At 41.8% G+C, this 17,598-nt stretch overlaps 1 protein-coding gene across 1 annotated transcript in view; it reads right to left on the minus strand.

Moving 5' to 3' along the window:
* LOC131469226 (copine-9-like) overlaps nt 1–16,538 on the minus strand; it is a 77,264-nt gene extending 60,726 nt beyond the window's left edge. Inside the window, exons 1-2 of the mRNA XM_058644181.1 lie at nt 16,114–16,538; nt 13,526–13,566 (exon numbers count right to left, since the gene is read on the minus strand). Of these exons, the coding sequence (XP_058500164.1) occupies nt 13,526–13,566; nt 16,114–16,193 (121 nt within the window). The 5' untranslated portion in view covers nt 16,194–16,538. The remainder of the gene's footprint in view (nt 1–13,525; nt 13,567–16,113) is intronic.
* Between the last annotated feature and the right edge of the window lie 1,060 nt (nt 16,539–17,598).

The raw sequence follows: 17,598 nt of genomic DNA on the forward strand, positions 1-17,598 counted from the left end.
AGAGAAACGCAGGCTCATCCCCAAGATGGAGTTGATGCGTCTGAATGTTTCATCGTGTCGGGGTATAAAAAAAAACTAAAAAACATACAGCCCTTGATTGGATGCAACTTGGTATACTCACGAGTACAGGATGAGTCATCCGAAATCTAAAAGTGGATTCAAGGGCATGGCAACCTCTAAAGTCTAATTGGAATGTTGGGGGGAAAAAAATGCCCTTTTGATATTAGGTTGTATACAAGAATGTAGGTAATATTTCAACCAACATATGTGTGATTAAAGCACTAAAATCCTGATTTTGATGCCATGAGGCCTTTAAGGTATGAACTTTGTGGTTGCCAATCTATGCCACTTCACAATTTACGCCTAATAAATCCGAGCCTGTCTGAAAACATGCCCCAAAAACCTGGTTATTTAGTATATCTGGTTTTTGGGTGGGTGCATAACATTGCTGAACCTAGACATAACTAACTGAAGAAATCCCAGATCAGAACATTGCCTCCACTGTCTTGTATGGTAGACACTATGTGAAATGTAAAGTAAATGTATAAATGTAAATGTAAAGTAGAGTATTTGACATGGCTGGAATCAATGTGTTGGTATTACTGCTGGTAAATAAATAAAGATATGGCATGTGAACAATATGTATTCACACATCAAGAGACTCATTTTTGCACGTCCCTCCCATCGGCTTAGAATATTAGTGAAAAAAAATGGTAGAATGTACTTGTGGACTCATGCAAGTAAGACAAGTGCGCTGACAGCAAGAGTCACCTGTGTGAAGGCTTTGTTGACTGGGGATTTCTTGCAGCCTACGTCCTGGACGTTTGTTCTGCAGGAAAAGTATAATCAGAGAGTCGGCAGGCATGGACAGGATGCCACAGGCTTATGCAGGCTGAGGACACAAGCTGCTCACTGTGAGGTGAAACTGAGAGGCGGACGAGTGGTATAAAGGGGACGTGGATGGTATAAGTAGGGAAAGAATAATGGACATTAAAGGGGATTGATGCGGGGTATGTGGGGAAAGGACTTTGGATGGATAATCGATTGTTTGGAAAATAGGTGCAGTGTGAAAATCCCAGTCTGGCACAGTCGGGCTGTGGCAGATTCCAGATGGAGACGAAGGGCTAGGTATTAAAGGGCTTGGCTGTCACAAATCCCCCACAGATACACCTGTCACACAGCGATTTAGGTGAGGCATGGTGGTCACACATCCCTCCTATTGTATTGATCTGCTGCCAAGGGAGAGATGAGGCAAGAGAGCACCTTTGGAGATTAGCTTAACCTCTTTGGAGCAACTTTGACAAAGCTGCCCAGTTGGGAGCCCATGCAGGGAGCCCATGCAGCATCCAGTTTCCTGTACTGTGAACAATCAGACTTCACGGCATAAATCATGTCATGCTGTAAAAAACAAAGAGCATCATATTACACCTAAGGGTCAATGGGGAGGGGTTTCTTTGGTATTATTAATCAATAATTCCATTGTGATCTTTCAGCATACCTCTTCTTCAGCTTGGCCAATCGTATGACAGGGCAGTTGAGAGGTTTGAAAGAGTCTGCCCAATCACAAAGCAGCTCAGAGAGTAAGAGTCCCCCCTTCCTCTTCCTTCTACACCACATACAGGTTCTTTATGCTGCTGCTCGCATCGATAAAAAAAAAGCTTCTGAAAGAGATGTGGAAAATAAATGCTGATATAACATGTCAATATTGGCAGAGAGTTTCAGAGGTGGAGGGACTGCCTCAGGTCACCTGATGCTTATGAAACTACTTTCTCTGTACATGTTCATCTAATGAGGAGCTCAGGACAGAGCTGCAATCCCAAAACACAAGCATTTTAATAACTTATGGATGAAACTCAATAATCAACTTTTTTTTTTCCTTTATTCTTCGGGGTTTGGTGTTGGATAGCAAAAATAAACTGAACCACAATTCTAAACAGCATATTGTTCTACACAGTTGTTGCAGAATAATGGTTGGTCGCTTACACTGTAAGTTGCTCATTTGCACATCAAACACACTCAGGACAAGAACATTAGCATTCATTTGGAGTCGCCTGATGAATGCAAGTCCAATATGCCGTTCTACTGCGCCAGAAGAAAAACTGTTTATGTGCGACGTGCCTCCCTGACATGTGTCACTAGGAAATTACATGTCGAATGTTCTCTTTTCTCAGAGCAATTTATTTTGATCATACATACTGTATATGTCGGTGTTACTTGTGTTTGTTACCTCTTTGTTAACTCTTTAGGACCTTTTCTGGCATAAACACTGACCTTGTTTGCACCAGTAGTCCTCATTGAGACCAGAACCTGGTCCTAATGAGGCAGAACCTTTTTAGAATTAGGAACAGGTTAAGTTTAGGGCTGAGATTTAAATTGTGGTTAAGGTTAGGGTTAGGCATTAACTGGTTATTGTTATGGTTATGGTTATGGTTAAGGTTAGAAATAACACTTGGTTTAGGCTGTCCAAGTACATAGAGGTCAGTGCAAGTCCTTAAAGTGTAACAAAACCCCTCTTTTGAGGCTTACTCTGCCTAATGCCTGATTTTGAAAAATGCCAAGAAGTGAGCTAAGAGATAATCTGGAGAGAGGATGATGGAGGGAAAGTGGGGAGCGGTGCAAGGGGCGTGGTCTGGTAGTGAACTTGACACTCAGTAGTAGCTGAGTGGGCTGTACATGACTAAATTGGGTATTGCACCGTTGCTATCATGTGGATATGCTCTTACCCAATTACACATACAATGTGGTGGGCGTGGGATGGATGACCATGAATAACTGAATCAACAGGAGCTGCTCACTCTCTCCTCAGATCTCATTAGGAGTCCTCAGGTGTAATCAGTCACCAGTGACCTTTATTTAGATGCTGTGACTCCCACTTTGCCTTTATTCGCCTCCGCAACAGAGCCTATGTTGCATTCCAAATGAATTGCATATGGAAAGGATTGTCAAATCCAAAATTCATTTTACAGCAAAATCTACATTCATATATTTACAGCTGTAAGGCACGTAGGGACAAAACTGCCCTATTGTATTATTTAACAGTGATGAAAAGCTGAAAATAACTCACTCTGAATCACATAACACAGCCTTAATCACATATAGCTTTGTACTGGATATCAGATCTGAGTCATTTTAAAACCACTGCAGATGCAAAAGCAGATTTGTATAACAGAAGAAGGAACAGACTCTGAAAAACACACCTGCTGTGCATTAACCAAACTTCAACTCCCACCTGCTGATGACTCACAGCCCTCGAGGAGAAACAACAAAATACAGGAAGTAGCACAAGCGGTATCTAAAATTCATTAAACGTGACTCACTGGCATCACAGTAAAGAATAATCACAATGGCTTAAATACCGTTCCGTGGACTGGTGGGAGTGGGGAGGCCGTCTCTCCCACTGGTTTTAATGGAGTGAAACACCCATGCATGTGGATGAAAGCTGTCAATGCTCCACCAGCAAGTGTTACATAAGAGAAGTGGGATGTTTCATACGAGTGCCTGATAGAAATAAAAGAGAGATAAATTGTGCGTGCAGCACCAGATGTACAATGACAACGTGAAGAAGCTGAACGATAATCTCTTTTCTTAAACTTTCCAGGTTTTGATGATCCGTGTCAGTGATTCTCTTTATATAGAGAAGAAAATGACACTTTCTAAAATGGAACAGGGTCACTTCAATAACAGAAAGCTACTCCTAAACAGAAAGAAGCACACTCGTAGCTACTGGGGAATGAAAAGGAAAAATACCTCATGAATTCCATTATTTTTATCTCGAACCAAAGGAATGTGTCATCCAGCAGCATTTGTCTGACCACAGACAGAGCTTTTGGCTTTTTTCCTTCCAGCCTATAACGTCGGCAAGGATTTCAATTCCGCTTATAGCTGCTGCCGTTAAACTGGAGAGAGGCTTTACTGCTGAAGAACCATTTGCATTTCTCCAAGGGCAAGAGCCGTGTCGCAGAGGTCACGCATGCCTGGAATATGTTAAAAACCAAGTCAGGACTGGACTAAACAGATCTTTGAAAAGTGCCAACACCACTGACTGTATACACAAATTAAGGTTGTCTTCCAGTTTGAAAAGTAAAGCACAGGAAGTGGGACAGAAAAAGCACTTAGCCACGAGGGGGGGGCGACTCCACTGGTTGCAAAAACCAGTACATTTGAATAGAAAGTTATTTCCCGAAGCTCTCAATCACTAGTTTCATGTGACGGTAAGGCTTCACATTTACATTACAGCCAGAAGACTGTATAAACAGCAATACATTGTGTTGTGTGTGTGTGTCTCAGAACGGAAATATGTACAATATTATCTCACATAAGAATAAAAAGCACTTAAAATTATTGTATTCTGGTGAATTTCTCTTACTGGGGGTAATTGTGCTTATTTCATGTAAGTGACTAAAAAGGTTTATTTGAAGGCAATGAAAACCACAAACCCTGTTCTTTTCTTACCGTTGTCTAAATTTCATTAGTGTGGATCAACTGTGATATATTTCCAGGCCCTAGAACTGTTTGAATATAGAAATTACACTGCAATGAGAGAGGAACAGGGGAAAAGGCATTAATGTTGCGACTGTAATATTTGCTAATTCCCACCCAATTCAGCTCTTGTAAAAACTAATAAGCTGAAGTGAAAAAAAACTTGAGCTTCCATTTCTTCCCGTTTATATAAAAACATCAATAAAAGAGCTTTTTTTGGTTCTTTACAGTAACAGACAATGATCGCACACCTATACATCCTCCACATGTGGGAAGATACCGATGGGCATAAGATAATTTGACGGAGGAAGAGGAAAGTGGAAGTCAAATTGAATTGAGGCAGTGACTGGGCAACGTGATACAGCATCCTTCAAGGACAAACTCTGAGCGATCAATAAATTAGATAAGACGAAGAACATCAGAGTCTTCCTGTACCTTGGCACATTCTTGTGAAAAAACTGTCTCCACACAAACTCAAGATGCACTTTTGGCTTGAAACGGTTGGCTCAGATTTGTCAAACTCTTGAGGGGAAAGTAGGAGAAAAAAAGAATTTACATCAGTTTGCTTCATTTGTTCAGGAAGAAGGCTCCGACTATCTCAGCTGAAGGAAAGAAAGGAAAGAGTGAACACCACTAATTGAATTTCTGACGATCATCACGGTTCTACGTGAGATGAAGTGTAGACACTTTTGAGTTCTGCTTTTATTCCAAGCTCTATTTCTGTCCTAAATGTTCAGTGATGTGTTTATGACGTACAGTTTTTTTCTCTCCATTGTTGCCCCTGTACTATAGATGTGTCACCAATCACTGGCTTTTATCCCTGAAAGCCTCACACAATAAAACACACTCACATCATCTCAGCCTGAGAGTTTCTCACAGACTTGGCCTTTGTTCACTTGTAAACTTCTTGGCAGCTCTTGTTTCTCCAGCTCAGCCTCCAGATCTCCAAAAGGCAGATAAAGTATTTAAGAAAGACATTCTGCTCTTAAAGCTGGGGTATGCAACATATGTTTAGTGTTACTGGTTCCTCATTCCACAACAACCTTTTGGCGTAATGTGACTCGAGTGATCCGAGTGAAAATGAGTCTCTGCGCCTCCTCTCTAACAAAATGGGAGTCAATTCAATACGGATGACATGAATTTCAGGGAGCAGCTCTACCCAGAATTCGACATTCAATGTTTCCATTCAGCTTTTTGCAAACTGTGTTTATTTGAAAGAAATGAGCATATTCAAGGGACAGTTCAGGTTGAACTATTTGGAAATAAAGTCAAGGCTGAGATAGTTTAGGCAGCAGGAGGAGAAGAGGACGAGAAGGTTCAAGGACATGGTGTAAAAGTAGAGTACACAGGGGAGAGGACAAAAGGGAGGCAGTAGGGCTGGGCGGTAAAACGATAACAATATGTATCGATATTAATAGAAAAGACGTTCAATAAAGACACTCCACTTCATTTAGGCAGTGACAACTTCAAGTATTTATATAGCGCTTTACACTACGGTTTTCCCGCCATTCACCCATTCACTCCATGCAGCACATCGATGTATTTTCTATCACTCATCTTTTATACCCATTCAAGGTCATGCGGTTAAAGTGTCTTGCCCAACTGATGCCCGATTGGCATGTAGACAAGCGGAGCCCGGGAATCGAACCCACAACCTTCGAGTTGAAAGAGGACTTGGCTACCGTCGCCCAATAAAAGTCCAATGCTTCTGAATCTTAGTCAGCCATCTTGTGCACTATATTGCCGTGTTGTGGAGCAATCATTCCCAGAGACTGGTCTGGGACGCACAGATGGGTCCACTTGAGATTTAAATGGGTCACCAAATAAATGGTTGAATTTTCCAAGCCTCTTTAATTCATCACACATGTAGATCTTGGAAATGGCTAGCTCACCTTCCTAAAATAGTATTCCAGTGTTCCAGAAATGGTTACAACCATTATAAACATCACACAAGCATTTCCTCTGGTCATATTTGTGTGAATTGGATTGTAATGTCTTTATAAAGTGGGTCCCCCAAATGAAATGTTTGAGAAACTTTATTGTCAATGGAGTTTCCCATACCAGTAGTTTACTAGACAAGTAACAACTTGTGACTTGTGATCACCTGAAAGGACAGGATGATCCTTTGTCACTGCAGCCAGGAGGAAGTGAAATGCATTGGAGATCTCATGTGAATAGACTGCTTTGCTGTCTCATTCAGACACTGGCTGTTTACTGCTGGACATGGACTGTGGCAAGTCTGTCCGGACTTGAATTCAGTACAGTTCACATACTCCATGTACAGATCAAAGTAGAGATGGATGTGTGTGGGCTGACTAGTATTCTACAGGATGGTGTACACATCATGAGCTTTGATATGTATTTCACTGTGCACAGGAGCTCAGGAGGCCACCAGCAGCCTCCGTCACTGACTCAAGAGAGCACACTGCTGAGAAAATTGGAAAGTGCTCATCACTCATGGGTAAGGCAGCAGGAGGAGAGAGAGCATTTATGTAGCCTCTGTGGCTCACGTGTATGTCAGCCTCCCCTGATTCTGTGCCGTCAGAAACATGGCCGGGCTCAAAAACAAAATTTAATTTTCCCAATTCGATCTACATCTGAGAGATCTGATAGTCATTCATAATTTCCTGCTCTGCACAAAGCTCATGACCCTATCAAGGTCACAGGAGAATTAACCATGATAGTCTTGGGTGTCCATGAGCTGTGGAAGCGGAACTTTGTATGTCTCTTTCTTTATGGAGTTCAGTTACAACACGCTTTATCCTCACCGTCATAAACACTCGCCACTGACACTCGCTTCCCCTTTTCTGGCCATGTACAAGTACATCTGCTCTCAATGGAGCCGCTGGACAAGCTGTGGAGCCCTGTCCATAACGGTCAGGATCCATTTTGCAAGCTTCTGTGTTTTCCTAATTCTTGCCATTCGATGTTTACGTGGGGGGGGGGTTTGACCTCCTGATTCTCCGGGTCGGCAGCCCTCATATTGGAAGACTGAGTTTTCTGTGGGAGGGAGACAGCCCCCAAACTCCTGCGATAAGCTTTTTAACCATCACAATGACTCTGAAGGTGTTACTCACCTTCTACTACAGAGGTTATGAGTTTGAATCCCATCTCAGGTGAACTTGTTTTGGCAGCCCGTGGCCAAGTGGCCAAGTAACCGGAGGGTCGCCGGTTCAAATCCCCCGGCAAAAAAGGGCTGGGGTACCCCTGAGCAAGGTACCCAACCCCCAATGCTCCCGGGCACTACTCAGTGTGGCAGCCCACTGCTCCTAATTCTAGGATGGGTCAAATGCAGAGGAATACTTTCCCTAAGGGGATTAATAAAACTAAATTCTTCTTAAATTAGGGTAAAAAATACTGCATATAGTTATGCTTTAATATTTTACAATGCAGAACAAGCAACAAAATATCTAGCTAGCACAATAACATAAGGCAAACCTCTTGCCATGAAAACTATGGATTGCGCCCAGAAGGGACTCTTTAATCAAACAGCAGGCCTTTGAGTGGTGGACCTGGCTGCAACTGCGGCTCACACTGCTTTACATTATGGTGTTATGATTGTGCCAAGTTGTGATATGAAAGGATAACCACCATCCTCCAGAACTCCAGTGCAGCATGCAGGGGATTATTTTTAAGAACCTCTGGATGAATGACCGTACCCAACAACTGTATCCAGACACCGACACTGGTGGTCACACAAATCTGTACAAATCCAATGAAATGTTCCCATTAAAATAAATGAAAGGCCACGAGAAACGTGTTCCTGACAATTTTTGAACCAGTATCCTGTCAGACTGGTCAACATCTGACAAATCTGACTGTATTGAGTTCAGTGTTGGTTGCATATCTTTCCTTCATCCTCTTATTAGTTCAAATTAATAATCATTGTCGCAATGTCTTCTTGTGATTCCTTGTATATTATTAGTGTAGAGGCTTTAACATCGAGCCATCAGTGTTGCTCACATCCCTGAAGTGTATATTTGAAACAACTCTATCAGGAAGGAGGAAGGGCCTGTCCTTTAGCTCAAAACAGCCTCAAGTCTTAGTGGCAAACAAGACATTTCAGATACTCCGGTGCAGACTCAGGCTGCCAAACTCCTGCTTTACCACACCCAACAGCATTCCACAGAGAGTTTTGACATTATACCATTCCAACCTGCACCTAAAAACATGGCATAAAGCACATTTAAAACTCTTTATTCCACTGAATTAGAGCAGCACTGTCAGTTCAAGTTCAAGTAATAAACTCGCATCTCAAGCTGAAAAACCTATTTGTTTCGTTCTTTCTCCGTATGCCGTTTAGAATTTCTATATTTAGCATCTACACAGGGAGCAGTCCTGTCATACGTGTAGCTCTCGGTGAGTACTTCTAATTGAATTCAGTCAGTTACATGAGAAGTGGAAAATGAAGGTTTGCCTAATGGAGTATACAGTTCAACCTCCTGTCTGTTGCATGGCACCCACACTGTTAATTACATCCTCCCGTCATAAAGCACCGTCGCATTATTGCCACGGCATTCCGTCCCATGTGGATCTGCTGCCAAATAGCTCACAGCTGAGACTCGATAGCTCGCTGAATATTTAAAGCTGCGGTGCGTAATTTTGGTGAAACGACATAACATTATAATATTGTAGCTGACAGGCTCAATTATATATACATACATATATACATATATATACACACATATATATATATATACATACATATACATATATATATATATGTGTATCCTAAGAAAATTTTACCCTGGTGGACAACAAAGACTTATTCTATTCTATTCTAAATGTTTCAATGCACCTTTAAGTTACAGCTGCATTATTATACACATTGCTTTCATTTCCTTAAGAGTATAGCAAACATGTTTTCAAGTACGAGGTTGTTTATCCTGTCAGTCAGTTCCAGGTGGAGCTGATTGGCAGTTTTTTTTTTCCTCCCCTCTCAGTGATTAGGTAAGTGTCTGTTCACTCAGACAGGAAACAACCCCGCAAGAAGCGATAAATACCATTTAAGGGGGCTAGTTTGACTAACACTGATCCTCCATGAGTCTGAAGGCTTATAACTTATCTTAACATGCTGAAACACTGCACAGAGGTTTTGTCATGCCAAGTGTTTCGGTTATAACTCATTACTCACTTGACTATCTTGACGTACACTCGCTTGTCCGACACAATGCTACCGATGACAAGCAACTGTGACTATTATTGTTTCCTCAGGCAGTGCATGACATTGTTGAAAACTGCATTCAGAGTATTTAATTAAAAGCTAAAAAAAAAACAAAAAACCCTGCCATCTGAATCCTTTGCAAAGTATTGTGAGGGATCAGATCGAGGAGAAATAAATTATACGAAATGAAATGTAGCCTTCCTCATGCAGACAACCATGGAGACAGCAGCAGTGCTGGGTGTTTTTGTGTCAGAGGGACACTGGACAAAATTTATATCACATTGTATGAAAACACAGGAAAATCAAAGACTTAAGGTGATGGCTGTCAAGAGCCTGGGGATACAGGGAGAAGGTGGTTCAATTAAAGCCGGATCAGTGTTTTGGTGTAGCTCTGCTTTAACAATGCATTTCTAATCAGCGGTACTGACAGCATATCCAGAGGTCTACTATACCCTGTTGCTCTAATGATATACAGCACTGTGCAATACAACTTCTGTCCTGATATATATATATATATATACACACACACACACACACACACGGCATGTACTCGTGGATTTGAAGAGAATCATACAAGACTGCTGAAAACGTTCTTTCACTCACCGATTTCTCAATAAACTCCAAGCTGAAATGATTAGATGCGACACACACACACACACACACATACACACAAAGCTTCAATCCATTACACACCGATGAATGACGCACGTTCTTCAGAATCCACTCGAGACACAGTTAGGAGATACTCGTCCTTCAATTTTCAAAACATCTCAACCACAATTCCAGCACACAACACATTAAGTGCGACACCAACGCAAGCAAATTGCAATGACAATGCCAAGGCTATGCTCTATTAAGCATAAAATGTTTACCATAATGAAGTAAATCCATCACCGTCGCTCTACTTCAAAACCTCAGGGTAGACGCTTACATAATGTAATCAACAGGTGTATATATTTTGATCCTCAGCTCATGGTCATTGAAGAAGACGGAGCACATCTGTATATTTTCCATAAAAACAAACAAGGCAATTGCAGGATACTACACTGTTCACGTCTATACTGTAGATGTATACACTAGACAACACATAAATCAGGCAATATGTCAGGCAACTCTTCTCTTTGCCGACTGTTTTCATTCTAAAAGTGAAGATTGTAGATAGCTATTGTGCCAAAACAGTCAGAGACAGGCTAATGGGAGGACATTTTACCAGCTCCCCACAGATCCAGAAAGAGGGCAGAGGTGGGAAAACAACCCACAAGCAACTGATTTTGTGGTCGACTCCCAGTAAATAATGGACTAGTCTAACTGATGTACAAGTCTACACGGCAACGTTATCACAACAAAGCCAGAGCGCGTCCATTTGTTTCCCTCCAGGCTTTTATAAACTTTTAGTGACTCTCTGGAGTAAAATGAAGGGACGTTAATCCGGAAGTTGAAGATGTCAGGATACTGCAGGTCTGAAATAAAGTCCTCTCCACCCGTTTTCACCCACATCTTGCGGCATTATAAGGATCGGAAATATTCCCCTGGTCAAGTTTTGCGACATATCGGTTGATCTCCATGGATCTAAAGTGCACAGTGAACACAGAATTTAGAAACTGGAATCTGAGCTTTTTCACAGAAAATATGGTGCTCGTAAATAAGTTTGCACTCTCGACCATGACTCGGCTTCAGCTCCACAAATGACAGTTCTTTGGATAGTGAGCACTTTCCACCCATTACTTCTGCAATTTGTGCAGTTCAAATCTTTAAAAGCTTTAAAAGTGTGGAAGAGCTTGAATTAGCAGACTCACTATGAAAAGCATGCATGTGACCCTGTCCTGTCTGCCGTGTGTTAAATGGGCATTTCGGAGGCTGCAGGCACCACGTTCTTCTTTTTTCCTTCTTCAGACGATCTTAGTATCAGGGCTGGAGGAAGGATTTGAACGACTAATCAAAAACAAATCTCTCAAGCTGAAGGCACCGAAACCTTCTGTCATTGTTAATCTACACAAGCTCTGTCATAGCGGAGTGTTTTCTGAGCACCTGCGTCATTGCTGGAAACCAGTCTATGCCAAGGACCACTGAGAACGCCAGGCAAGGACACTTTAGCTTTGCAGTGCAGACAAAGCAAATTTATCCACAAGCATATCTAAATCAAGGAACTTTTGTTGTGGAAACATTACATTTCTGGCTAATAGTATGGCTAGTACGGTGTAAAGTCTCCTTGCTACTCAATTAGTACTAACGCATGGCAGTTTCCAAATGCATCATCCCTACATCATTGAGCAGCTTTCCCAGTCAATATCAAACAGCAGTGTCCCTTAACTATTTTCTTTCCGTCTTAATTTTCTTCTTAAATCTAAAAAAAAAAATCCTCATAAAGGGTAAGCAAATGAAAAATCGACTCAAACTTAGAATGCCACAACCGAGCCTTGGCCTGTGGTTCTGAGGAAAAGCTTTGGGGTAAAAGAGAGAGACAGGAAAATAAAACCACACCTACACAAGACAATAATGAGATTGGGAGTCGCACATAATAGTGAGAGAGGGGGAGAGAGAGAGAGAGAGAGAGAGGGGAGGCTGCCGTTTTAGTATCATCATGTAGGGGAATGCAGCTATATATTTAAAACTACTGGCGCAGGCTTGTGAAGCGATTGATGGGGGTAATACCGTGTCGGAGGCTTTTTAATCCCTGCTCTGTCCCCTGGCTGTAATTTCTCTACCGCATGACATAAAGAAGGCCAAGAGACCTCACATCCTGACCTTTGGTCAACCTCCACGTTTCTGACCCTCCCCTGTCTTGTCCTTGTTCTTCACCTGTACAGTGGAACATCACCGTTCATCACGTTTATCTTGCTTTTAAGACACTACGACGCAGAACGTGTTCAATGTGCACACCACAACGTGTCAGACAGAGAGAAAGTGACACTTTTAGCTATTTCTACCAAATCACTTGCAGTTTTTTATCCAAACACCAAACACTGATGCCCTTAGTAAGTCACATGCCAAGTTTGAAGGCCGTCAAGCAACACATGAGATAGTCATGCGATTGAAAGACAGCCTGATTTTTAGATTTCTGCATCAAAATGACTCAAAACAATGAGACTAACGGTGCTTTTACCGCTATACAGTTCTCGACACACGCAAACTAAGAAAAGCAGTTTGTTCCGGTTTACTAAATCATTACAACCGGTTAATTAAAAAGATTAGTTCAGTACTTCCTGCATGACTGGAGCACAGACTCCATCAGACACAGTCACTGAACTTAAAAAAATGGCTCCAACGGAATCCGTATTCATATTGAACGTTTCATTGGCTTCGGTCGCATTTTAACGGCGTCCTGTGCCTCGCAGGGGCTGCTGATGTCAGGCCACGCATCTATTATTTCAATAGCAAATATTCCGCAAGTGAGGCCTCTTTGAAAAAAATAATGAATGGAATAGGTGAGCAGAAATGTTCAGCAGAGCTGAGGTTCACCAGCTGTCGTGAGGCATCGAATAATGCTCTTCAGCAGCAAGCAGAGAGCGCGCGCGAGAGAGAGAGAGAGGGGGAGGCAGGCAGAGTGAGTCGGTCATTTGGGGGTCACACTTTGTGTGGTGTATGTATGTAACTTAAAAAAACTGGAATAAAAAAAACGGGGAGGATCAGTCACTTCATCGAGAAGTGAGTCGAACCTCGTAATCCTACACTGCTCCCAGATGTCATCAAACTAGTCATTTTGTTGTTTTTCTTTTGACTGAGCGAGAGAGTGAGAGAGTCCCAGAGCAGCACAAATGACATACTGTGCATTTAAGGCAGTAAATACTGTAGAGTTGAACTGAACTGGCGAGAAAATGATTCTCTCTCCAAAAGCACCATCAACAAACAGTTCAGAGGAGATCATGAAGCGCTGTGACGTACCAGGATCGGACTTGGAGAACGTGTCTACATCCAGGAGATTCCTGTGGAAACAGCAAAATTGAAAGAGTAAGTAAACATGTATTCTTTGATTAATTCATGCTTTATTTAAAGCTGCTTCAGTAACGTCTTCTTTAGGCTAACTTTCAGCAAAGTCCCCAGCACTTCCCTCCTCTCCTCTCGCCATCACTTCCTGAACACGTTTGTCGATATATTCACAAACAAACAGCGTGACCTTCTTCTTTCTTTTGCGGCGTCCTGGCTCTTGATTACATAACGAGTTGTTGGGAAACAGGAAAAGCTTTTTCTAGATCAGACAGACTGCTAAATATAGATCCATTTAACAGATATGTCAGTATTTCACTGACAGCATGCAGCTTTAATTGATTTTTTTTTCTCTTTGCTCTCCTGGGTGTTGCTCAGAAAGTCTCAAATCAGCGTGGGCAGGTTTAAATTACTCCCAAAATATATTGTTATTATTATTATATTAATATTATTATATTGCTACCAACTGTCTATTCTAAATGCAAGCTATGGTGAGCCAAATTAAATACTTAATTTATGACCCAAAGCCTGATGAAAGCGTGATATAGTTGCACTGAATGTATTTCTGTAAGAAATTGTTTGACAGACATTATTATTGACCACAGGTGTTAGGTTTCAAACTAAAGGCTGTCCTAAATGTGGGGCTAGTGTTCAATAAAAGTCTTAAATATAACTTACTTTGCAGGTGGGGACACACAAAGGAATCTGACATGAAGGCAGGATAAAAATAACAAAAGGCCAAAATCTGACAAAGGGGAGGCATGAGGGAAAAGAATGCCTGGAACACGGACGTCACAGGAACAAGGAGCAAATAACAAACAGAACAGACGCAGCACACGAGAGGGACAATACATGCACAACCGGGTGGGAGCTAACCAGACACAGGTGAGTCCAATCAGGACAGGTAATTAAAACTGCAGGGGGGCGTGGACAGAGACGCTAAAGCCAGAGGTGACCACACAAGGAGAAAAACAGCAAAGTGGAACAGGAAGTCAACCGCTGCTGTATCAGCCAGGCATGACGTGACCAGCAGACGAGTCCCAGTCGGGTGAAAGCATGGATAAAGGACGCAGGCTGATCCCAAAAGCCCAAATAACTGGAACAACTTTTATTTTATTTACTTAAAAAGTAATACTTGTATATTACTTTTGTATTTCATTGTGTTATCTATTCCTTTATCATAGTCCAGTTAACCTCATCAGAACACCCTCTTATTTTAATAGCCCTATTAGATAAATATTGTTTTTAAAGTATCACTGTTATGCAGCCAGTATGGTTATATATGGGCTGACAATATGGGTCCCAAGTGGGTCTGTGGTCCCGGAGACCACAGACAGAACAAACTTTGTAACCGATGTGTAATCTTCTAATCCTGAGAAAGCACAGACTAGAGATTCCCAATCCTGGTCCTCATGGACCCCCGCCCTGCATGTTTTCGATGTTCTCCCTGAGGACCAGAATAGGGAAACACTAGACTAGACAATCCAGCCAAGACGCAGCCAGACCACACCTTTGGGGCGTTCAATCCAACCATTTCAGGGAACAGATTCCAGGGATTTGGGATATAACACAGAAACTTGCATGATTTAACATGACTATTAAATGAAGCCGTCTGTTTGTAACTCTGTCAGAAAGAGGCTTAGAAAAAAAAAAGGTGAAAGGAGGTCATTAAAAATCCCATCTCTGAAGGGTTCTTCTTCTTCTTCAATGCAGGTAACAAATACAACACAAAACACAACCTCATAATAGAAATATTTTTTTTAATAAAAACTGCTCAACATAATCACAGTTTCAGAACGCAGGCCCCCCAGAACGTAGTTTGGTACTATTTGGTTTTGTTTGGCGATACGTTGTTTTACATCAGTGAAGATTGTGATGTGTGATTCTGAGTCCCTTCATTTTTTATTTAGGCAGTTAATTTGCCACAGTAATGAAAACACTTCTCCTTCATCTAGCCCTGCTTTCGTCTGACTGGGACTCATTGGCGTTGTCAAACTCAGGTGTCTGCTGCATGGTCACCGATGTCAGGAGGGACCACACAGCGGCAACAGCAGCTACTCATTATTCAGGAGCGGGATGAGAACGCCTGACAAGGCTGACAGTCGCCACCAGCCAGTATAGCCAACCTTTCACCCACAGCAGCTTGCCATCACCATACCGTCTCTGAATTTATACTTTTTTTTTTGTTTGGTTTAAAACAGCACACTGCTTCAATGTGATATAGGTTAGCTGGAGTGAAATATATAAATAAATAAATAAATGAATAAATAAATAGATTCACACCAACTGTCAGCCGAGCCTGTGGGTGAATACCAGTGAGCTCTGCTGGGGTCAGGATTTTTAATCACCCTAATGCATTGGAGTATTGGAGGTAAGTGATGGGATTAACTGTATTAACATACAGAATGTCAACTGTGTGTGTGTGTGTGTGAGAGAGAGAAAGAGGCAGAGGATGTACACATGAATGTCACCTATACAGATAGATGGATGGGTGGATGGATAGATAGATAGATAGATAGATAGATAGATAGATAGATAGATCTTACCTGCACGACACAGTAACTTCTATTTTAGTTGCAGGGACTCTGGTGTTGAGAGGATCGAATTCCCCGATTGATGCCATCATCTCCACTCAGGGAAAAGAAGAAGAACAAGAAGAAGAAGAAGACGATAAGCGAAGTGATCATTTACAGTCGAGTTGTGTTTGCAGTAAATCCATTGTCGAGAGTTTGTGCGTTGTTGGTTTTTTTGGTGCTTTTTTTCTGTTTCTGAAGCGGAGAGCAGCGAGAGAGAGAGAGAGCGAGAGAGAGAGAGAGAGCGAGAGAGAGGGTGATGGCTGAGCCGCGGTGAAAGTTGGTGACACGGATTTAAAGTTCATCCATCGTTCTCGCGCGCTCACGGTGCGCTCCCCTGATCGGTCCGGTGCCGAGGAGGAGGTGCAAGAGGAGAGAGAGCACGAAGCAAACCAGAGACGCCGTGCTTTCTCGCTCTCTCTCTCTCTCTCTCTTAGTCCCTCTCTCTCTCTCTCTCTCTCTCTCTCACTCACTCTCACTCATTTGCTCACCATTGATATACAGTATGTTGCATTCATTTGAATATTAAATAAAAAGGTCAAATTAAAAGGAAGCAGAGAAGAGAACTTGCTTCTCTATAAAATAACAAAATGAAACAGCAAGTCAGTGTGGGCCTCATAAGAGTTATATATGGACTGACAATATGGGTCCCAAGTGGGTTTGTCCATGGTGGCCCACATGTTCTTCATATCTGGGGCCCATGGTACTGAAACCTGTGGGACCTGGATAATTTACCCACTTTAAACTTAGTAACCAAGTCGCCGGGAAAGGGTACGAAGCGGGCAAATATGGATCTGGCCACCATGGACAAACCCAGTTTGTCAGCCCAATATAAATCCCCCTGTCGGCCCCACATTGACATGCTGGCTCAGAAGGTGCTTATCCAACGCTAACAGCACAACCCGAATTAAGTATATGAACAGTTATGCTACATGTATTTACAACCCACATGTCCACCCTCTGTTAAAAATAAAAAAAGAACAGTTTGAAGGCACTATGATCAAAACTGTGTGGCTCCGAAACCACAGAGGGGTCTTTATTTGGGTCCCCAAACAAATTTGCTTTCATTTGAGATGTATGTGTATATTTTATCAACAACATGTATACGATTCATTCCAATTCATTTTGAAAATGATGTTTACCAATTTTCCAATTTACAATGTTACAGATATTGCTGTAAATGTTGTCACAATAGTTTAGCACCATCTTTAAAAAGCAGCTCCCCATATAGAAAGTATGGAAAACACTGGTTTAGACCACAATTTGTCTATAAAATTAAGTTTCAGTTCATTTTGGAAATAATCTTTCATCAATTTATCAAAATAGATTGATGTAATTAGACATTTGCGGGGGTCTCGCTCTGATAATGAGCATGTATGATCATTAAAACCTCATTTACCAGAATAACATGTCCACGCTTCTGTGGAAAACACCTATAGATTCACAGAAGGGTTGTGT

The sequence above is a fragment of the Solea solea genome, chromosome 11 (genome assembly GCF_958295425.1).
Source record: "Solea solea chromosome 11, fSolSol10.1, whole genome shotgun sequence".
NCBI lineage: Eukaryota > Metazoa > Chordata > Actinopteri > Pleuronectiformes > Soleidae > Solea > Solea solea.